This window comes from Uloborus diversus, chromosome 10 (assembly GCF_026930045.1).
Source record: "Uloborus diversus isolate 005 chromosome 10, Udiv.v.3.1, whole genome shotgun sequence".
Lineage (NCBI taxonomy): Eukaryota > Metazoa > Arthropoda > Arachnida > Araneae > Uloboridae > Uloborus > Uloborus diversus.
Window position 1 is genome coordinate 115,353,544 of NC_072740.1, and position 23,775 is coordinate 115,377,318.

General features: G+C 33.4%; 1 protein-coding gene across 2 annotated transcripts in view; it reads left to right on the plus strand.

Moving 5' to 3' along the window:
* LOC129231468 (homeobox protein abdominal-A homolog) overlaps positions 1-23,775 on the plus strand; it is a 173,720-nt gene that overhangs the window by 82,257 nt on the left and 67,688 nt on the right. The window contains exon 2 of one of the 2 annotated variants that reach the window (XM_054865792.1): positions 3,680-3,724. The exons of the other annotated variant lie outside the window; for it this stretch is intronic. Within the exon in view, the coding sequence (XP_054721767.1) occupies positions 3,680-3,724 (45 nt within the window). The remainder of the gene's footprint in view (positions 1-3,679; positions 3,725-23,775) is intronic. 2 annotated transcript variants of the gene reach the window in all.

Consider the following 23,775-nt stretch of genomic DNA (forward strand, 5'->3'; position numbering starts at 1 on the left):
GTGGACGTAGTTTTATTGACGAGTTTCTGAAAATAAATATTTTTAGTAACGAAGTTTTGAAAATAAACATTTGATAGAGTTAAGTAAGTTTTAAATGTTTCTGAAAGTATTATGTCATATTTGAAATGCTCTTCAAGATTTTAAACACGCAAACTTTTAGCACCTGGAACTAAAAAACAGCATTAGTCAATATCAAAAATGTGCATAAAAGCGCTTTTTAAAATTTGCTAAAACATATAAATATGAGCTTGAGATCTTAAAATAAAAGCAGAAAGAAATTATCGGAGCAATGCGAATCGTTTTATAGAAACAGCTTTTATGTTTATTTTATAGGTAAATGTAAGTTTAAAATGAAATTTCGTTCACTGCACTCTATATTTCTATTCTTTCTGTGGTCTTATAGGTTTTCGAAGAACCTCCAAAATGATAAAATTTGATTATCCTTTTTTTCTCTTTTTGTGTTGTTTGTTTACGCATTTTTAGTGAGCTTTAATCCTTAAAAAATGAGCATTATTTAAAAAATTGCCATTGAGCATCATTTCAGTAAAATCTTTTCCCTATAAAGTTTTGTTTTTACTATTTCACTATTTTCGTTGTTAAGTTGAAATTATCTGAAACCGTTAAGCATTTTAATTTATGCAATGTTTTGGCTCGTTGGATGTATCTGTTTAGTTTTCAATCACGAAACTCAGTGCAATAAAAAGTAGTTATTATTAAAGCAACTTCAAAAGCATTTAACTAATTAAGTTTATTTAAAAATAAACACATACATAAACATAAAAAATAAATTTGTAAAATGCAATGTACTAATTAAGACCTTCTGTGGGTTTTTTTTTTGCTTTGTTTTGATGTTGAAATTACTTTTACAGCTAAGTGTATCGTAGGGGAAAAAATATTATTTTATTCAATTGCTTTGCTACTTTGTTAGTAAATAAATGTTGAAATTTCGTCATGAAGCATTATAAAAGTTATAGCCAATAAATTTAGCGTTACTTCTCACAGTATTTAAAAACACTGTTAAACCCTTATTTTCTGCCTACTCCTATGAAACAAAACCATGATATAAGGCAGGTTGGAAAGAATAGAAATATCAAATACAGAACTGTGTGTTGCAATGGAAAAATACTATAATTTTATGGTTTGTCGCAAGCACTAAAAAGAAGTTTAATTTGATGTTAAATTAGCGATAAAATTAATATATTTTTTTATTTGGTCAATTTCCTAATGCTGCAAAATTTTCTGAATTTGTCGTTTTGTATTTCGTGATATTAATTAGATTTTCTTCAAAATGATGAAATGCGAGAAAAAAAAAAGAATAATAGAAAAATAGGAATGAAATTGTTTTGCTCTTTGAAGAAGTTACGAGGAGAATGTAAAAATCTAAATCGTAGAATTACGTAAATTGAAATGTGATTTGTGATGAAATGTAACAGGTGTTTACATATGCTGCTTTTGAAAATGCCCATTGAAATGCATTGGAACACGAGGAAAAATGCATCTGAAAATTAATCGAAAATTTCATCTACATCATATTTTTTGCTATATTTAGTTCAGCTGTCGATATATCTACAGTTGCAAAAGACATATCTATGTCAGCAGTGGCTATTTACTTTTTGCTCGTTTCTATTAATGGGAGTAGTTGGTGATGGAAAGCTGATGAGAAGTCTTGATAACAGTTTCCGAAAACGCGAGTAACTTGCTTCGTATAAATAAACAAGTAATTCACGTGAATTACTTTTTTGGAGAATGCTGATAAAATTTATCTTCATATTATAAAAGTGCTTCAAGAAGTAATTTTAATGATTTTATACTTTTTTATCATGTAAACAAATCCTTAATAGGTGACAATGATTTATGTCTGCGTTAAATACAATAATTGAAGATTATTTCAAGACCAAATCGAGAATGGAATCAGGTACAGATTATGACGGCATGAGAGCTGAGACAGACATTGATCCCTTATAGTATCAAAAAATTAAATTATGAAAATATTATGCAAATATCTAATATATTAATGCAATATGAAATAGTAAATCAACACAGTATTTGTTAAGGAATAAAAAACAAATTTCTTCTTTTTCCCGTCAACCACTCACTATTATTTTTAACTGTTGATCAAGAAAAGTAATTTTCCTGTTATGAACACATAATTGTGTTCTTCAGTTTACTACTGATCAAGGAATTAAAAGTTAAAAAAAAAAAAAATCCCAAATTTGGGGGCAGCTTCTGATATTGATCCTGGGCAATTGCCCCAATAGCAATCAGACCCTGAATAGGATTATATTTTAGGATTACAATTCACCGTTTCTCGAATTCAAGTTGCAAACGAATAAAATATCTATAAAATTTTGAAGTACTCGACAAAGCTGATTCACCACCGCATATCAGCCAAATGTTGAATCTCATAAATTCCCCGTTAATAGCTAACATTGTTATCTCGGTTTACTTAATCCGGGTAATTTCCCTGCTGGTGGTTCCCATTACGACCTTAAGCTCTTTGTTTGCTCGACGGAATTTCGACGCGAAAACTGAAGTCTGCTTAAGACGTTAGTTTTCCAAGACATGGCAAACCGAGTCGTTTAGGGACCATAAGCATCAAGCAAATGGCTTGAATATTGTTAGGAAGGGCCCGAAACTGCTCAGTTTAGTTGGTGGTGTCCTCCTGTTTTGAAGACCGCGTTTGTTGTATATAAAGTATCTACTTAGTTTCTTGTTGGGGTTGCCTCTCTTTAGGTAATAGCCATTCAGATCCCTTTACGGTGCCTTACGTACCCATAATAATCTGGAGGAGGTTAAAGATTATGATGCCTGTTATGCAAATGGCTTTTCTGGACAATTTTAAGGCAGGACAAATTTGGGGTTGAGCGATAAACCGAACAGGTTTCCTTTTGTGTTGTATGTTGAGCAAGGTGCTGGTATTTTATACTTGGGTGTAGCAAGTGTTATCAAATACTGAATAACCATTAGATGAAAGGAATTTTACAGTTTGTTTGATATAGCATTATCTTTTTGATACTGGTATAAAGTCTTGCATAACTGTAGTTCAAAATTCTTTCAAAATTCTCTATTACTAATTTACCCAAAAATGTGAAGAAACACTAAAAATGTCTTTTAAAATGCGTCAGTGATTAAGAATTCTTTGATATTTCTGTAAAAAGAACAGGAATAAATGTTGAATGATGCTAGAGTCAAGTAAACAGACAAACAGAAAATAGATAAAAATAATTTAATCAATAATAAAAGGCGAGCACATAATTTAATGCATATTTAAAAAACTTTTTAGTTATGTCTTTTGCATGTGAACATTTAGGTTTGATTGCCTTGTTTATGCATGACCTCAAGTTTTAAGGTTTAATTATTTTCAAAATTTAAATTAAGTGTTAATTTATGCATGGACAAGAACAACGTGCTTATATTAAGCTCTTGTTTATGAGTTCATCAATTTTGTTTCAAAATGATCATTTTCCTTTATTTCATTGGCATGAATTAAAAAGTATGCTACAGTTAGAATGTAGTGTTATAACCTTTGCTAATGCTTACTAGCTTTCCTTAGGATTTTATTTGCAACTGCTAACGGGTTAATTAAATTTCAGTGCTCTATTTTTATTAGCATTCCTTGTTTTGGATTATATCAGTTTTCCAGATATTACAAGTCTTATTAAAATAAAATTTTATGCAGGATGGACGGAACACTCCTTACATGCTGGATACAGATCTTTAAGAAGTAGGTGCCCATCACCTAATATTCAATTTATACCAAAATTAGTTCATTGTTATGTGTGCTTGTGTAATATTATAATTCTATGTTCAATTTTTTAACATTTTCTCAAAGCTATCTGTGTGTCATAACCTATAATATTTTTGGTCACTGATTTTAAGCCATGTTCAATCTGAATTTCGTCAGAAAAATGCCCCATGAATTTGTTATTACTTTGACTTTAAGTAATATTAAACGTTGCGAATTAACGTGCAGTATGAATGAAAGATGTTTTTTTTTTCCTTTTCGTGTAAAGTGGATTTTGGGTTATGTATGTGGTATTTAAACTCGTATTGATATGCTTATGTAAATATCATAAGAACCTAAATGTTCTCATAGTAGAATATCTATGTTTGGAACCTATGATATCTGTAATTTCGTATATATGAGAAGGATGAGCACTAATAAATTGTGGTATGTTGCACCGACGAAGGGTAGGTTGCAAACGTTGGCGCATGACTTTACTATATTTTGGTAATTGCGTATTCAACATACGCAAATTATCACCAAAACTTGATTATGTTTCCCAAAATATGGTTAAATTAATGCATTTTTTTTTTTTTTTTTGAAGCTAGCGAATTGGCACCATCTTTTGGTGCAAAATAGCACAATTTATTTTAAATTGCAAAGTTATTTTTACATAGTGTGTTGTTAATATGTGTGTGTTAGGAAAAACGTAAACAACTTCTAAATTATAACTACTGAAGCTTTCAATGACGTAAAGATTGGTTTTATTTCAACATTTTTCTGCGTTCCAAAATTAATATAATAAAAACAACCATTTATTGAATGCAAATATCGAAATAAAAAACAACAAGATACTGAAAAATGCTCATATATAATCCAAGTAATACAAAATTAGGATAACGTACACTGTAAAAGAAATGCTTAGGAATATGATTATTGCGATTAAATTTTCCAACGTGTTCTACATTTTTGTATGTTTAACGTTAGGCGAGACGATGTTTGACCAGGCTTTGTTTGTGTGAGCTTACGGTTTACCGTTACAAGAAATGAACATTTTTACTTTATGTTCCGCAGAACACAAACATTGTGTTTGACTTGAAATATTTAAGAATCGAAGAAAAATTTGCAGCAGATGTAACTTTGAGTTTGATATTACCGTTGAATATTTTACCCGAATGATAAATTCAAAAAAAGAGAAAAAACAGGTGGATATGTTTTTTTAGAATGATACCAATATATTTTAAATGATAAGCTTTTGTTCGTATAAATAATTATACGAACAAAATCGTATAAATAAATACGTAAAAAAACCATATTTCTTAACTTATTTAGTTTTAAAGTATGAGCTTACTCGCGTACCTAAAAACAAATTTGAATTACGAATAGCATCTTTGCTATTAGTTTTTCAATTAATTTTTCAGATAGTTAAGTTCTGAAGTTCTACTATCTACAAATGATACCTCTAAAAGACTTCATACATTGTTAAAGCTGTGGGTTGCATATGGCAACGTTTAGAAGGAAATATCCTAGCATCAGTGACACCCTCGTAAAGGTGCCAATTGACTCCTTCTGGCACCCTTCTAAAAACCCTTGAAGGTGCCATTTGGTTTCATATGGCACCCTATGGAATATCTACGAGTGCCATTTGGCTCCTTCTGGTACCCGTAAGGGTGCTATAGAGAGCCAAATAGCACCCTTAAGAGGGCCCTACAAAGTTTTACCCTTAATAGGTGCCATTCGCAGCCCGCAATTTTAACAGTGTAGTTGAAAACGTTCCGCTTTTCTCCTGTCATTTGTGCACGTAGTGTTTATGAAATGATTTTCCTTAATACTTGCAATATTTAACTTTCGTGTCTCTTAACCAACAGCAAATATAAACAAAATGTTAAGTATAGTACCTTAAAAATTTCAATTTCCCTCTACTAATCACTGTATCCCCTTCGTTCTTAGTGCTCTTGATGATCATTTACTCTAACTTTGTTTGAATTTGAATCGTTGTATACTTTGTACCTCTCCGATAGAAAAAAAATAGCCTAATGATGATCAGTAAACATCCGTTAGGTTCGAAAAGTCTTAAAATTTGATTAAAATCTAGTGTTTATTTAAAACTGATAAAGTGAATTTTAAATTACAATGACTACTATCTTATATGTTATACTCTCATTTGGAAACTTTTATTTTAGCATGTTCTTCCGTTTTTTTTTTAATTTTGAGAGGAAATGGTTTAATCCTTGGAAAAATAAGTATTTTTTGATAAGTAATTCTAATTTCTTCTTTAGTTTCGAATGAATATTTGACCTGTGACTCGTATATCTGAGGGTAAAATGGGTTTCTTTCGTTTGATTCTGCCACATAAACCTGATTTTGTCTTTCCTTCTTTTTTTTAATTTTTCTGTTATGACTACATTTTAGTCAAAAATGTAAAAATTAAACGCCAAGTTAAAAAGTGAATATTAAGGATATTACATACGACCTTCACTTTTGAAATATTGAAATTTTATTTCAGTTACAATAAAAATGATCATTTTAGGAGTTGAAACTAATCAAGTTTAAACCAAGGTTTACAAACTAAGCTTGAATCTGTATTAGATTTAAAAAAAGGTTGAGATTAAGTCCTGAGGTTAGTTCAATATAATGTGAAGAAGATTCGGTTGCATTGTGTTTCTAGCAATGATACGATATGACACGTTTTCAGAATTTAAAAAAAAAGTGGGAGGTAACTTAGATTTTCCCTACAACCATAGTTACACTCATTAACTGAGTACTACCAGACTCTCAAAGGCTGATCCCGATTTAAACCTCACTAAATAGTACTTTTCCCTGAGAAATTTATTTCAGGAGAGTCAATTGGTTCTTTATGGCACCGCTATGTGACCTATAAAGGTTCCATTTGGTTCCATATGACACCCTGCAGCACATCGAAGGGTGCCATTTGGCTCCCTCTGGTACCCTAAAGGGTGCCATAAAAAGTCAAAGAGCACTTTTAAACGTAGTAATATTAGGATAAACGTTATTTTTACCCCTATTTATTTACTAATGGTTACTAAAAAATATTGCTACATTTATAATGATGGCGCTGGTGCTACAACATTTCATACTAAAAGTAGCCATATGCAACCCGTAGTTTTAACACTGAATGTATTCAAATTAATATTTAAACCGACTAAACTTGGTTTAATAATCATCTTCCGCGGCAATTTTTGCAGCCATTGATGCCCGGTATCATCTTTCCATTTACACCATTTTGAGTTTGTCTCCACTTCACGGCAACATAAGGGTAGCTCAAAAATACATGCGAAAAAAAAAATCCTAGATAACTGGACCCTCCTCAATATTTTTAGACTTGTGGATAGTAATACACTGGAAGAATTTTAGCTTCCTATTTTAACTGAAAGAGGGTGCTCAACCCGCTTCCCCAAACTTCATGCGTATAGGGGGGGGGGGGGTAAAAAGTAAATTGAACTTAAAAAACAGTGCTACATATTATAATATACCCTAGTAATATGCATATACATTGCATTAAAATAATTATTTACAAAAAAAAAAAAAAAAAAAGCTGGGGAAATTAAATGTTTCTAAACTTGTAGCATTTCCTATACTACGGCTAATGTTGAATTAAGGGGTCATTGAGCACCCTCTTAAAATGTGAGTTAGAAGCTAAAACTTTTACAGCATAGTACTGTTAGTAAGTCTAAAAAAAAGAAAAAAAAGGGGGGGGGGGTGTCCTGGACTTCAACTCGAAAAAAAATTTTTTTTTATAAAATATGGGAACACATTACTATGTTTTTTCCATGCTGTTATGTTAACACCATGCTGTTATGCCATGGTGTTATGTTCCTCACCTTCACTTCCAATCGAGAACATAAGGCCGACTTCAGTTGCGCTGTAAATTCTGGTGAAAAACAGATTGACACCTTTTTACGCTCGTCGTAACTGAACACCTGGAGCGCGATTATAATACAAAAGTATCCTATTTAAGTTACTTTGTTTTGCTTTTAAAGACATTCTTGCAATAAATTATTTCCTCTCGTGGGAAGTAGAATATTTGGCGACTTTTGTAGAGGCAACTTCCTTGTTTTCCACTTCTGCTCCTGATGGAAGTACACATGCAGCACTTGAGTTATGAGCCAATAAAAATGCTAATAAGAATGAAATATGTAAGTGAACCCCTTCCAAATTCAATTTAGAACAAATATCTGCTACAAGCATTTTGTTGACGTTTTATCTGTACCAAAATAATTGCATCGCACATTTGGCGCCAAATTCTGTCGCTTGGATGACATAGGAAATTTTTAGAATCTCTCTTTAGAGTTCTTCGACTTTGCAGTTTTATTGTATTTTGGGTTTTATGGTGTTATTGTTAGCCTTTCAAAACACTAACTCAAAATTGATATTTTCAGTTACTAACACAACTTTTCTAGGTCCTATAAGTTTTTTAATTGGTTTTGCAGTGGATCTTGCACTAGTAGCGTTTTAATCAAAGTAGCGGATTTATTACGCAAGTTTTAGTTGTTTTATTTTTATTTATTTATTTTTTACGAACTTCATTATAATATAGATATTTATAGCACTTACATACCATATTGAATTGCATTATTACAGTCGAGAGACTGACATTTCCTAAAAGAAAAGGATTCAGAAAAATGAGGTGTAATTTTGAAAAAAACTAGAGTTGAAAACGGATCAGTTTTACTTATATGTTTCGAAAATTTTCTTTTTATATGGAATCAATTATACATAGCCTTATACTTTGTGGTGTAACCAACTGAAATATCTTGGTTTTTATTATTATTATTTTCATTTTAGTATATTTGTTATGAAGAATGCAAAATATCGACATTAATAAATAAATAACGGTAAAAATAACGTTTATCCTAATATTTATCAAGGTAGCCAATTAATTCTGCAAATTTAGAATAAAGGTGAAAATAAATAATTTTTTCATATACGTTTTGCATTAAAAATGATGCTGAGTAATAATGACAATTATACATAAATGTATAACTTAATACGTAGTTTGCTTTCTCTATTCAAATAGCTTTTCAACAGTTTACCTTTCTCTAGCTTAAAATACCGAAGTATGAATTTATAGATTTTTTTTATCGTAATTTTATTGTAATCTGGTTAAAAAGTAAAGTAATATTTAATTGTTTAAATTGAGCGACCCAAACTTGTGATTTTAGGTGCAAGGACTGAACTGCTGTCAACTTTCCTAGCTTCGGTTTTTCTACCACATACCTTGAATGTTAATTTTTGAACACATAACGCTCTAAGTTTCAAATTTGATCCGAATGAAATATTGATGCAAAAAAAAAAGTGTGAACTGACGCCATTATGAATTTACTTTTATCCTCATTTTTTGAAGGCTGTCAAAAATGTTTAGCTATGTTGAGTCACATTTGAGGATAGTGTCTTGTTTGGGTAAATTTTTATAAAAGGTGAAACCGGGTAATTAGAACAACATAATGCTCAGAAGGAAGTTCCGTGTATGCTAAGCGTAATTTCACTATATATTCATTAATATGAAATGGATGTAGATTTTATCAGAGGGCAAAATAAGAGCACTTGAAAACATAAAACATAACATCAACTCCCATGTGGTCCAGTTACTAGGATTCCTGTCTTTCTCGAAGGTGGCCCCTGTTTAATTCCTAGTACGAGAAGAACGTGACCACTTCTCCCGTTCCGTGTGGCAACTCATTACAACACTGTTTTATGAGAAAGAGTAGAGGGCTAAGGTGAAAAGTATGTAGCATAACAGTAGAACTTGAAAATTACAGCATTCTCAGAAATGCATCCTCTAATCTCACAATTTTTTGTACTATTTGACAAAATGACTTTGTTAAAAATGCTTCAATTCAACTTTTCGTCAAATTTAGTAAATTTTTCACCAAATTGATGAGAATTTCTTGAGATTTAAGCTTGCGTTTCTGACCCAGCGACGATGGAATTGTGAATATTGAAAATTACCTCATAAATGGAGAATCCTCAAAGTGAGCTATACACTACTGAGAGTATGCTGATTAGATTAAAGAGTTAATACAAAAAATGAAAAAGTTTTAAATCAAATATCCATATCTATAACAAACAAATTACTATGATCATGTACCTCTTTAAAACTCGGATTTTAATATCAGTACAATTTGTACAGCATTTTCTTCTCTATATTTCCTCTCCTTAACGCATGCGCATATATTGTGATAAATACATTGTCTTGAGAGATAAAATATGCATTTCTTTGGGCTAGCTCATCTAACTCTTGATCCATCTTCAACGGTCAAGAGCAGATAACTTTGTCGAGCATCGACTACAAATAGATTTTACTGCTATTTTAAATCTTTAACTAAGCGAATCCAAGCGACATCGCTTGAGTAAAAATATGCAATACACAAATATCAGAAGAGCTATCATATTTTTACATATTGTATGCTCATTGGCATAAGTATGGGAATCCGTCATTTTATAGGTTTTAAAACTTAACCTGTTTAGATTTTAGAGGCAATTACTGAAAAAAATTGTCCTCCCTTGACCTGTTCTTGTTCCAGTTGCTTTGAAGTGTTTTCTTCATTTGATTTAGGTAAAATTTTAGCGACGTCATGTCAGGTGATAAGGTAAAACCACCAGCAGTTGACACTGTACTAGTAGCTGGCATTTATAAAGAAGATATAAATTACCAAGAGAAATTATAAAACTGTAATTAAAAATGTATAAAATGATGTTTAAATTTGCAACTCTTATTGTTAGCTGATCCTTTGGCGCCTGTGTACCGAAGTTTATTGCTTTTTATAAGTGTCAACTACTAGTACTGTGTCAACTACTAGTGCAGGTGTCAACAACTGGTGGTCTTACCTTAGTCATAAAAATATGATTTCTACTGAAAGGAATCTTGTTGATCTAAATACGACTAGTACGGGTGTCTACTATTGTCTGTTTTATCTGAATTATAAAATATGATTTCTACCGAAGGTAAATGTTGTAGACTTTGTTGCAACTAGTGCGGGTGTCTACTACTGTTGGTTTTCCCTCAGTTAAAAAACTATGATTTCTACTTAAGATACATCTTCTTAACTTTATTGCGACTTCTACGGGTGTCTACTACTGATGGTTTTACCTTAGTCATAAGAAATATGATTTCCACTAACTAGAAATCTTGTAGACTTTATTGCGATACATTGTTTTTCCTCAATTTAATTTTGTCTTCTGTAGTCATAATAGAGGAACTAAATGACGAGACAACTGTATATCTATTGTGTTTTGAGTTATTGCTTGTTCAGTGAAAAAGGGCTAATGACAATCAATTCGCACTTGGAGATAACAGCGGAAACTCTTTCCAACCTCATTGTTCCTTATGTCGCTTAATGTACAGACACCACCGCTGTGCTCTCCAGATTAAAATTGCTAACATGTGCTTGTTTTTCAGTCGCTCTTCCATTAGGACTGCTGCTTCGACATGACAGGAATTGACATCGGGGATAGTTTTAAATGCATGCACAAAAAAACACCAGGATGAAAGGAGATATTTATACCTCGGTTCTTTGTGAAGGTGCCAACATTTTTTACCCACTGTGAGATGGTTATCGGGGAATACGCCCTTTCGCCGAGTATCTCCGCCCTTCTCAGAGATACTTCAAAGGTCGTGGGGTCATTTAGAGATTGTGGGTGATGGAGGTGTGCCCATTTCTTTGGGCAGGTCCTACATTACAGGTTGGACGTTAAGCATTAGCTTTCTTCCTACGGAGTTTTCGTAATCTTGGCGAACGTTTCCCCACTTATACGAAAACATGTTGAGGTGGAGCAGGGATACGATAATGAAAGTGGCAAGATTAATCTGCTATATGTATTTATTCTGTATCAATACACCTTTTAAAATATTTACATACATGTCTTGTTTTTTTTAACGCTATCGATGTCTCTTTATCAGTGGTGCCCGTGATATTTACGCCAAAATAGAGGTTGAACGCTGATTCACTAAAATGTATATTTACAAACACCATGTTATTGTTTACATTGAGGATTTCGACAGAGAACTAATTGAATCGCTTATTTCAAAAACCAGTCAAACACTAAAATTTTTAATTATAGGGAAATGTTTATGTCATCATATTAAATTATTCAAACGGGATTACAGTGTCTTACAGACAGGAATATATTAAAATGTGTATCCCTTTCAGTTTAAAATATTGCACACTGTATCAGAAAAATTTTAATATGATGATAAAAATGCTTTATCAAAATTTTAGAGCTTGATGGGTTTCTGAAATAAACGGTTCAAGTATAATCTATTTAAGTTGAAACATTTTTGAAACTTACTATGTTTTTTAAACGTTGCGACGCAGTATGCATGCATATTACTTATCACAAATCAAACATATCTTATTTCAGTTTGTTCAATAGCATTGTAGAACATAAAATTTTCAGGAAAAGCTTAATTTATTACTTTTTGAAGCTTTAAGTATCAATAGCAAAGAATTCTTATTGATTGAAACACTATCTCTGCCAGAATCGACCTTCTGTTCGCGATAGAGGGACATAACTGACCTTTACATGCACATGAACTGCCGTATTAGGACTGGTAGTAATGTTAAAACCAAGTGTTGGGGGGGGGGGGGATTTACCATTCCCTCGCTGCTTGGCATTCAGTAACGTTTGAAACATTAAGCTGAGGATGCACAGGACAATGAAAGCATGCTATTTTGCAAGTATTGGTTTGCAATAAGTTTATTTGCTGGCCTAAGTATTCAAAATAAATGTCGAAAGGCAAGGTTTTATATAGCGTCTGAAAACAAATAATGCATGTTAAGTCAGTGGGAGCAAAACTCGGTTTTAAAGAGCAACCCCTTTTTTTACGAGCACTCGGTTATAACGAGCATAAATATAAAAGCACATTCGAATGTACCTTCTTTTTTCCAAAATTTTAACATGAATGAGAACCTGTATCATGTGCTCTCGCGCTCTTTCCCACTCTATCATAACTGTTTTGCATCAAGTTCAAGTTTTGTTTTCAGACTCGTTTCAAATATTTCCCCAGAAGACTGAAAGAGATATGATTACACTCCGTTTATGAAAATATATTGCTTAAGAAAATTAAAAAGTACCGAAAATGAAAGATTTCGAAGAATGTGTTAAGATCTATTGTTTTACATTTTATTTTTCAAATACTTACGTAAGAATATAAAAGCTAGTAAAATGATAATTGGTGGGTCATTATTTGTTTTTTGGTAGTGCTTCAAACATTTAAAAGAGATTTTATCAGAAATATAATAACGAACTCTGTTATTTACTCTTTTAGCTTAAAACGTTATGCAAAAAATAGATCCATTGATCAAATCCAGCCGTAAATATTGCACTTCCAAATTATGCAACACCAGGGGTACCCTCCTAGAGGGTGGGATCATAGCGCAGATTCCGACATTGAAATTTTTAGGGGGGGGGGGGGTGTTTTAAAGAGGTATTTTCACTTTTGGGGGCTCTTCCTTTTTTTGGGAGGGGGGGGTCTTCGCGATACTTGGGGGGGGGGGGTGGTCTTTGCTCTTAGGGGGGAGTAGGCATCACTGTGTAACACTTAAACTGCTTGTCAGAAATGTCATGCATTACTGTATCATTACATGCACAATATCGTTTTAGTAATGACACTGGGTGTGTAAATTGCAATGACAGGCATGAAAATAGGTTTTTTGAAAATTGATTGGTAAAACTTTTGCACAAGGACAAATAGATAAAAATTCTGAGCAGTGAAAAGTAACAAAAATAAATCCAGTTGAACCCAGGATTTGATTCAGCGTAACTTTCGATTTTAGCAATAAGTAAATTTATACATCAGTGCTCGCTTCTGAGAACTTAATTGCTAAATTTTAATTTCAACACTCTAAGTAGGTTTCCTAGTTCTAGATTGATAAAACTACTTTTTTTTACCTTTTTAGATTTTGATGTTTATAAAAACTTTCTTAACATTTTGTTTAATTCCAAATTTTAAAAAGTCTTTCACAATTAATTTTTTGTTCATGCATTTATGTACTAAAGCTTTTAAGCTTTGAATAACATAGTATAGTGTTTTCTTTTTACCATGCTTAATTTCAGTCGGGGGGAAAAATAGCGTGGTTTTCATAAATTGAAGCTTGACCTTGACAATGCTTACACTTTTGAGGGGTGTTTGTTGGAGCTGAGTTAGATTGGAAAACTTTCGTAGTGGTTTTGGGAATGTATTCCAACTCAAATCCCCTGTATTAACGCGTCCCTTTTCTACTAAGCTTAACCCAAAAGAAGTAAACTGTCAAAGTCAACTCATCAGAGCCCCACTATAAATTAAAAACGTTTTTTGCATAATTATTAGTTTCAAGTGGAAAAGTATCTTTAGTATATGTCATATCTTTAACTAATTTACATGCAAAAAGAAAAGAAAACTATTTTAATAATAATAATAATGACCAGAAGAAATGTTTAGAGCTGCTTTTCAGAAATTAAATGTGTTATAGTGCTTATATGCAGCAAATTAAACTAACCCCGTAGCTGCAGTTTTTTTTTTTGCAGACATCTTCTTTTTGTGCGGAAAGTATTAAAAACAATACAAAAATTTGAAGAGCAGTGATATGCAATATTAGGCTTATGCACAAAAGATAACTTTTATGTCAATCAACATATCGTAGCCTCAAAGCAAGAGTAAGACATCTAATCTAAGGAATAATAGTAAGATATTCTACTGATGCTTTGATGCGACGATATTGTAGTAAGTTTGGGCGTAGTTCAGGCAGTTAAAATATCCCCTCAAGACAAAATATTGCGATGTAAATGCAAGATGTTTTCTAGCGTTAATGACCAAATTTTTACCTTACTCTCAATAACAGGGCACCCGGGTACCAATTTTGAATTTTGAAGATTTAGAGCAGAAATATATATATATATATATATATATATATATATATATATATATATATATATATATATATATATATATATATATATATATATATATATATATATATATATATATTTTTTTTTTTTTTTTTTTTTTTTTTTTCTGAAATCTCTTGTATTTAATGGGAACATTTTCTTCCACCCTCATCTTGGGAAATGTGTGTATCCTGTTTTTACCAAAAATTGAAATGGCTTATTGTTTTTCCAGCGTTTTATGTTTACGTTTCACGTGAAATGGTTTGTTAGAAAAAAATGTGTTTCTCCATTTTTTTTTGGTAATAGTGGATGTATTAGATTTTACTCTTTGGTATTTCATAGTGAATTCGTAGTACTTTATTTATTTATACTTGTGATGTTCAACTTACGGCCCGCGGACCACATGGGGCCCACGAAGCTCATACATGAGGCCCGTTGCTTCGAAAAATATTACCTATAATTTTTACCCTCACTACCATTTACTCAATCTTTGCTGTCATGGTGTCTGACATTCGTAGGTACACTCGAAAAAAAAAAAAAAAGGACTGGTCATGTATTCCAACTGAAATATTATTGTCTACATCTCGAGAGACACACGAGTTCTTAATTCGGTATTACTGTCGATGTAACGATACGTTCGTACATCAACAATCAGAAAAAAAAGCCGTAATATTGTTTTCCACTTCACATCATAACAAAAGCAACTCTAGAACAACCAAAAGTCACAGCTATTTTGTTTTATAACAAAACTAAATCTGGTGTTGGCACGATTGAACAAATGCTTCAATAATTTCGCAGCATTTGATCGAATTGGTTATAAATAATGGGTGCGGTGCCCTCTGAAATATAAAAATACATTAATCCATATAATGAGTATACTTAATTTCATTTAAAATCTTAATTACATCTGTAAATGTAATTTGAATAAACGTCAATAGTACGGAAAGTTTCATTGCGCCTAAGATCTGCAGTGTAACTTGTATGTAATATGCAATGTTTTCCAGTGTTTTTTAATTTCTTTTTTGTTTTCACAGCGTGAAAAATTCATCGGGCATATAAAGTGAGTCCAATACTTTGGTTTTACACCAAGAAAATAAGTGAAAAAATTGTAAAACAGACCTTTATCAAAAAAAAAAAAACCGTTTTTGAGCATATTTTTTTGGGGGGGGGGGGTCGGGAGTACTCGCTTGAGTGTCCCAACTTGCTACAAATTTTCATGATTTTCAACTATACACTTTTCCAAACCATTCAGAAGAATAATAATGGTGACTACAATGCTGTTTTCCGTATCAAATTTAAATAACTGCTATGTAACTGCCGAAAACTGAATAAAAATAGGGAGCGCGATATCAAAAAAAGAGGGGGGGGGGAGTGATGAGGGGAAGTCAGTGGTCATATTTTGATTCAAGGGCTCATTTTACATGAGAATCATCAAAAATGGTGTCAGAAGCATTTTGAAGGGGTATTTTTATGTGCAGTGTAATGGTACCCGGGTACCTGATTATTGATTATAGGTATTAAAAATTTAAATGCCCAAAAACTCCCCCCAAAAATGTTTCTGAAAACATGGTTACAGCTTTCTGTAGTTCAGATTTATGTAGATAACAAGGATTGGAAGCAATTTTACCAAGATTTAGTTAGAAAGAGTAAAAATTACGATAAGAGTCGCATAAAGGTACCCAGGTACCCGGTCATTGACGCTAGGGTTAAAATAACCTTAAAAGGATTATGCTAAAATTGTACAAGCGAATACTGGGGAAAGCAAAGCGTAACTGTCTTTGTTAAAACAGAGGAAAATATTAACTTTTAGTGATTTCTCGTGTCTGCAGTAATTCGCAATTTTTGTGCATCAAAACGTTGGTTAATTGTTTTATTTACTTTTCAAGCACAAAGGCATTTATTCGGTACTAAATTATGTTCTTGGATGGCCACATTCGTTTAATTCACTTACACAGTAACCTCCTTATTCTTTTAAAAAATCAGAAAAATTTTAAGGAAAATATTAGTCTAGTGTTTAAGTTAAGACGTTTTTTTTTTTGAAATTGTTCTTTAAAAAGTAAGCTAGTGTACTGCCAATCGGTACACCACGTGACTAAGGGTGCAAAGCATGTAATGTTTCCATTTCCAATTTCTCCCGAGTTCTATTCAGCAAAAAGAATAACGTACGGCTCTACGAACAATGAGAAGGTAGGTTCGAATCCCACTGCTTGTATCTCGTTTGTTTTTACTCGGTGCTACTAGCCGCAGCATCTCGTTTCTTCTACCATAAAATTTTGCAGTGAAAAAGGATTTTACTGTAAAACATACTGACAACATGGATACACCGTAAACTTTTAGGAATAATTTTAACAGTGTACGCAAATCGAAGACTTATTTCGGAATACAAGCAGACGCGTGCTGAATTTTTCTGTAACGATATGGTTTATAATGTTCAATCCTACACTTCGGAATGTAAAACAGATCATCATACGTCTATGCTAGGTGCTTTTATTCTATGCCTTAATTTTGCCCGTTAAAAATAATAATTTATTTTGAAAATCTGTGTAAACACGTGTCACACAAATGCTTGCACTAAAAATATAAAAAACATCGCTAATCACATGCCAAATGGACGTTGCAATACATAAATTTGAAGTAATGTTACTGGAAATTTTCCTACTAAAGGGAAACTTCTCATTCGTACGCGATTAAAGTAATTGGCATAGCACGTTTGGGCATAAAATAATCATTCTAACATAATGTTCCGTACAATTTCTACGTTTTAGATAAACATAGAATGAACTTCATTCAAAAAGTTACCGCATGGGGAAAACCTGTCGGCAACATCAATCGCATTCTTATGCAAAAATTGTTCCTCCAAACGTGTTTGCAGCCAACTGAAATAATGATCATCTGGTTTTTTTTTCTAAAGATTATTTTCACCTTATCGCCAATTAACTTTCAGAAACAACTTGCTTTTTACGCGTATATAGACTAAAGTTAATTTTAAGGCGCATAGGTTTCAATGTCTCTTCTAATTCCCCCCCCCCCCCGTCTAATTCTCGTTAAGGTTCTTCTCGTGCGTAACATTCATTGCGTGCATTTTCGGCACGTAGACACACGCACGTTTAAAAAAATCGGCGACCTTCACACACGAGGAGTTTGGTTTCGAAAGGAAAAGCTGTGGCTTGTCGTCTAGCCACAGTCTGCGAGTTCCTGAGCGCTCTTTTCGGCCCCTCTTTTCAAAGTTTATATATGTTTCATATGTAACTAATACTGTGTATCAGAATACTTTGATAACCACCTGTAAACTTGAAACACGAGTAATTCTTCAGATTTTCTGCACCTATCTTGAAATTTTGCAATTTTTCTGCAAATTTTAAAAAAATAGGTTAAAATTGTCCACATTTTAAAAATTAGATTTAAATTTTCCGCAAATGACGCTTATTCGGCTCAAAATTCGATATTTTCAGAGGGAAAAGATTATATGATACCAATAAGAAATTCTACAAGAAATCAGCCGAGATTTTGAAATCTGCAGATTTAATCAATTATTGAAATTTTAAATTGCGCCAACCTTATGATTGGAACACTTTTTCTTAGAGAACCCTATACCATCGTGTTTGTAACATTTTTATCTACATTTTTATACATAACTCACGGGGAAACTCGATGAGGGTAGGTCAATATACGTCGGATCTTGTGCTATAAAGGCTAGTTAAATGCCATAAGAAGTATACTTTTTGTTAAACAGTAATTTCACATTTGTAGACCAGTAGAGATTTAAAATATGTGTAGAACATCAGGCACAGGTTTAGCACACGATCGCTTTCGCAGTAAGACTTTTCTATATATGTCATAATTATCCGAGGTAAATACCTTTCATTCGCATACTTTTTCTTTCAAAATCCAAATCCAAAAATCTAAATTAGTGTCTGGGAATTGTGGTTGAATAAAAAAACTAGATTTTTTGTTTCTTTTTTCTTTTTGAGCAAAATAGTTTTTTCTACAAGTCAATAAGAATCCATTGCTTGTTCTCAATCAATTTGCGGACTTCCTGACAGTATTTTCCGCACCAAATATTTCCTTAAGTATGAGATTGTATTAGTCTGAAGAATTTAGAAGCATAACAATTTTGTTTACTGTATGCACACTGGCTGCTGTGTTTTTACGATGTTTTTACTGAAGTTGAGTTGTTATTCTGAAATTCTTTCAACTTCTGTTATCCGATTCTCTTTCACCGTGCCCCATCTTTGGTTCACATGGATTACTCACAAAAAAACAGTATTTATAGACTTATATTCTTCAAATTTGAGTTTTGTTTTTTAGCTGAAAGCATATGTTGTTTTCTTTTAAAATGGGAAATTCATTTGTGTGCTTTCCTTCATCGATAATAAATTCTGTTCCAGTATAAAATATTTTGATATTTCTCATTGAATCATGAAATTTTTTCCATGTACATGTATTACATTTGGGAGGAGTAAGCGTAATTGCAATTTAGCTAAATTAATAGCACGTCGAGTATATTTATATTTAGAAAGTTTTGTTTAAGGTGAGGTTAAAGTGTTTTGAAATTTAATGCTTTGGTAAGGAATTTAGAAAATAACTTTGACTGTAGGTAAAAGAGTGCTTTTATGGTCTTGCTCAGGGGTGTGTACAGAAATTTTGGGGCCCCTCGCAAATTACTTTTACGGGGTCCCTCTCCACATTTTTTACCTCTACGTCCCTACGTATATTTCACCCCATTTTGTAAAAAATCTCGGCCCCCTTCAAGCTCGGGCCCGGGCCAACAGGTGTCCCTTCTCCTCCCTCCCCCCCCCCCGTGCACGCCCCTGCACTTGCTTACCGTAGTTTATTATGCAGTTTTATATTGTTTATTTAAAAATAGGGTGTGTTGGTACACATAAAATAGTGTAGTTCTTCCCTTAGAGCTTCGGAAAGGGCGCTTGGAGGATCTTTAAGAAATACATCAAAAAATTGTGTAAAGGAATGTTAAAAACAGGAGAATGAGAGGATATACCAAATGTACTAACTTCGCGTAAAAGCCATTAATATTAATTGCAAAGTTATTAATTGCACTCTTGAAATGCAAGTTGCATATGACACCAGGCACGAAACTCTTGCAGCATCAGCGGCACTCCATAGGGTGCCAAAATGGCACCATTATGGCTTCCTATGGCACTCCATGGTCAAGAATGGCATCCGGCTCCTATGGGATGCCGCTGGGGCTGCGAACGTTCCACCCCTAAAAGGTGCCATACTCAACCCGCAGTTTTAATGGTGTAGTTTAAACCATTAATTTAGAGACATATACATTACAGTGGAGCATATGCTCAATGCTACAGCATTTAACGATCTTATAAAGCTTTGAAAATGAAATTGTGCTTAAATGTACCTTCACTGGTCGGTCTACAATATTTCAGTACGAAAAAGAGGGACATATTTTTTAAGTAATATCACTTAAGCTCATGACAATTACTGTGGAAGTGTTGCAACAAAAGCGTTCATATAGTTATTTTTGAAATGTGAGTAAACTTACTTGAAATTAGGAGTATAGTACGACTAAGGTAAAAAGCAGTCTGACCTTGAGAGCTTTTATTTCTTAAAGTGTTTACTGAGAGCGGAAGTGCTATTGGCGGATTTGTGTAGGAGTACTTTCGCAATACTACTGTGAATGTACCCTAACTCATCATAAACAACACTTCCTTTTTTAAGTGCTCCCCTGCAAGAAGTAAAATGCTGTCAAGGTCAAACCTCATCTTATCGAAGCCATATACTATACTTACCCATATTGGTTTGCTTGCTTAACCATTTAGCCTTTTCTGCTCATTTACATCTAAAATTAATTTCATTATTTCTCTAGGCAGGTTGAGAGTAAATCTATATTAACTAATATAAACGATTTGTTTTAGTATGAATGGAACATCTCATTAGTTTTCTAATAAATTAAGAATAGAATTAGGTAGTTTAAGACATGAACCCACTTTTAAAAAATTAATCATAAATATGGTTAATTTAAATGCATGACCTGAAACATAAACTAAGGATTATACAGTTGAATATTATTACGTGCCGAACATTAATTGAATCTTCAATCGATAAACAGATTTTGGCTGTGTTTGTGCAACTCATTTATTGAGGAAGTGATATTGAAAGGGTTGTTACAGGTTAAATATTTAATTTTCTTATCTTAAAAACAACCGGTTTTTTCCCTTTGAAATGTTACACAATCACATTAACTAATATCATATGCTTGCGTTTGATCCTGCTTAGTAATTTTGCAGTTTTTAATTTAAATATATTTTAATACTCTTTTCCTAAAAATACTTCAAACATTTAAATTTATACTTTATTTTTTAAGTAATGTATAATTTATGAAATGAATCAATGGAAAACAAGCAAAAGAAATAACAGCCAGCGTTTTTAGATTTTTATATAATTATTTTAGTTTTTAGCAGATTATTCCTTTCTCTTGTTAAGAAATTATCGTTAGTAGATTTAACACAGTAGAATTAATACAAAGTCCACGATTAAAACTGCGAGTTGCATATGGCACCATTTAGGATAAAAAGTTTCTTGCACCGGCAGCATCCCATAAGGAGCCAAAATGGCTTTTTGGCTCCGCATGTGATGCCATTGGTGCTACACGCGTTTCATCCTATTTAGCTCACTATGGGGTGCCGCTGGTGCTTTACGCGTTTTACCCCTTAGAGGTACCATATGCAACCCGCAGTTTTTGCAGAGTGTAAAAGTTTAAAATTGTGTTCGATCAATGTTGCTACAATACTATAATTATTCGTAAGAATATATATGGTATGTGGTATTTGTACAATGAGAAAGCCTAATTATTGCTGTTAGTGAATAAAAATAAAATTAATAAGTTTTAATCAGTGTACGTTTTTATATATAATCATAAAATTGAAAAATGGTTGCACTGTTTTGAAAAAAAAAAAATAAATAAATAAAAAATAAAGATGACAGTATACTTTCTAAAGCTTGTTTTTGAGTGGTGCGCACCCCTGAGATCCCGAGGAATGCTCTAGATTTGCAAATGGTGAGGAACCAATCTACAGCCCCCTTGAACAGTCAGAATTTACCTTCTTGGGGGGAGGGTCATTTGTCTTTTTATGAGGGTGCCATTCCCCCTCGAGCAATTCAGCACCCCTTTAAATACCTCGAATACTCCTTAGATACGAGGACCGAGGACTCCAGCCTTAGATGTATACATACTACCACATTAGGATTGGCAATATAGACAAGGTCTTCAGACAGAGGAGGACTGCTGCCCCCCCCCCCCCAACAGGGTGCCAAAATGAGCCCGAGGGGCGCACAGGTTTGAGGTCGTAAAAAAAAAAAAAAAAAAAAAAAAAAAAACATGGCGCGCAAGCTCGATTGTGGGGGGGGGGGGGGGGAGAAAGAAAGGGAGGAAAAACGATGTTTGAGAGCAAAAAATAAGTAAATAAATAATGGCACACAAATTTTAAATCGCAAAATGAAAAAAAAAAAACGAAGTCACACAGGTTTGAGGGAGCAAAAAGGAAAAGGAAAAAAACGAAGTCGCTCAGGCTCTAAAAACGCAAAGAAAAAAGAAAAAAAAAAAAAAAAACCGAAGGTGCACAGTTTTGAGAGAACTCAGACGGAAAGTCGCACCGGTTCGCAGGCCGACGGGCCAGTCTGCCCTTGTCTGGGGGGGGGGGGGAATCCTCAAACACCCCCGCCCTATTGCAAACAACAATTTTACTGCGAAAGAGCGGGACAGCTAAGTACTAACACGCTCTCAATGATGCACTGATGTCCCGACCACTGTTGTGTAGTCAAGTCTTTCGTTAACTTGTCATTCATCAAAATGGCAATGAAACAGAGCTACTGTGAGGAGGACATGGGAAAATACCAAGAGCAATGCTCCTTCTTGCAAGTTGCGATTGAGACGGAAAGTCAGCAACAGATGTTGCAAAGATAAACAGCTTACCGTTGCCACATGAAAAGGGCAAAAGCTGTAAATTATGCTGAATAAATAAGCTGACAGGTTACAGGAATTCGCAAAGTTTTGCGAGCAAAATATGGTTCCTTATACTCTCCAGAATGACTCTTCTCCCAATTTTTACAGCATCATTACCAAACTTAGAGCTTGTAAAAGTCAAATCTTCGATAAAAGAAACCTTCTGGAACTTGGAAAGGAGTGTTTTAAAGCCGGATGCATTCGTCAGGGGAACTTTCAACTCGTTGGATATATGAAGAGTGCTTTCAGACAACATTGAAGAACCCACCATCAATGCATGTTTTGTGCTACAGTTAAAAAAATCCTGTCGAATCGTTTCTTTTAATATTTGACTTAAATTATCTGCGTAGAAAAATTCGGGTAGATATTTCCCTCCGACTATCACTTCACATTTATGGTAAACATTATTAATTCTTTGAAATATAGTGACATGTGCTCTTCAATAATAATGAGGAATATGCTCTGTATAATAAATGCTCAGAATTTTACATTATGAAGTCCTTTTAACAAAAGTGGTCCCTACTTTTTCCGAATACTCCCGAGTTTACAACTCTGTTGTTGTAGTTGTTGAGTCCATCGACAACATTATGAAAGAGGAGGTGCAACTGCCTCGAGAAGTTATGCTTCTTCATTACCACCCACGATTTGAACCTTACCACCCCAAGGGGTTGCTTTTGCGAACCAGTTACTCACCACAATGGGGGCGGGGGGGGGGGAGAGTATAGCTCAGATGTAGATCATTCAACTGCAGTTTCTCGTCACGACTGCTCCTACTTCAAGTTGTTGATCTTTTCTGCTTTTTGAGCTTTTACATTTGTGTCCTTCACGGCTCGGTTTTCACCCCTTCAGATGGGTCCCCCCCCTCACCACCACCACGACCACGTTTAGAATAATATCCTTAAGTTTGAGATAGTAACTGGATCTTTTGCATTTTTCAAATGCTAGTTAACTGTTTTTTAGGCTATTTTGTTTGGGTTAAGTCAAAGCAAATAAAATACAGCGGAGAAGACATTTTTATTTATATTTTGACGTTATGCTCGAAGTCTTCACTGTAAAAAAAATGTGTAACCTTACTCCGTAAATACGGTGGCAGCATTCTGCACTTTGTGTAACCTTATTCCGGCGGCTAGCTCCGTCCATAACATTGACGTAACTTTCCTGATAAAACTGGTGTGACGTTATGAGC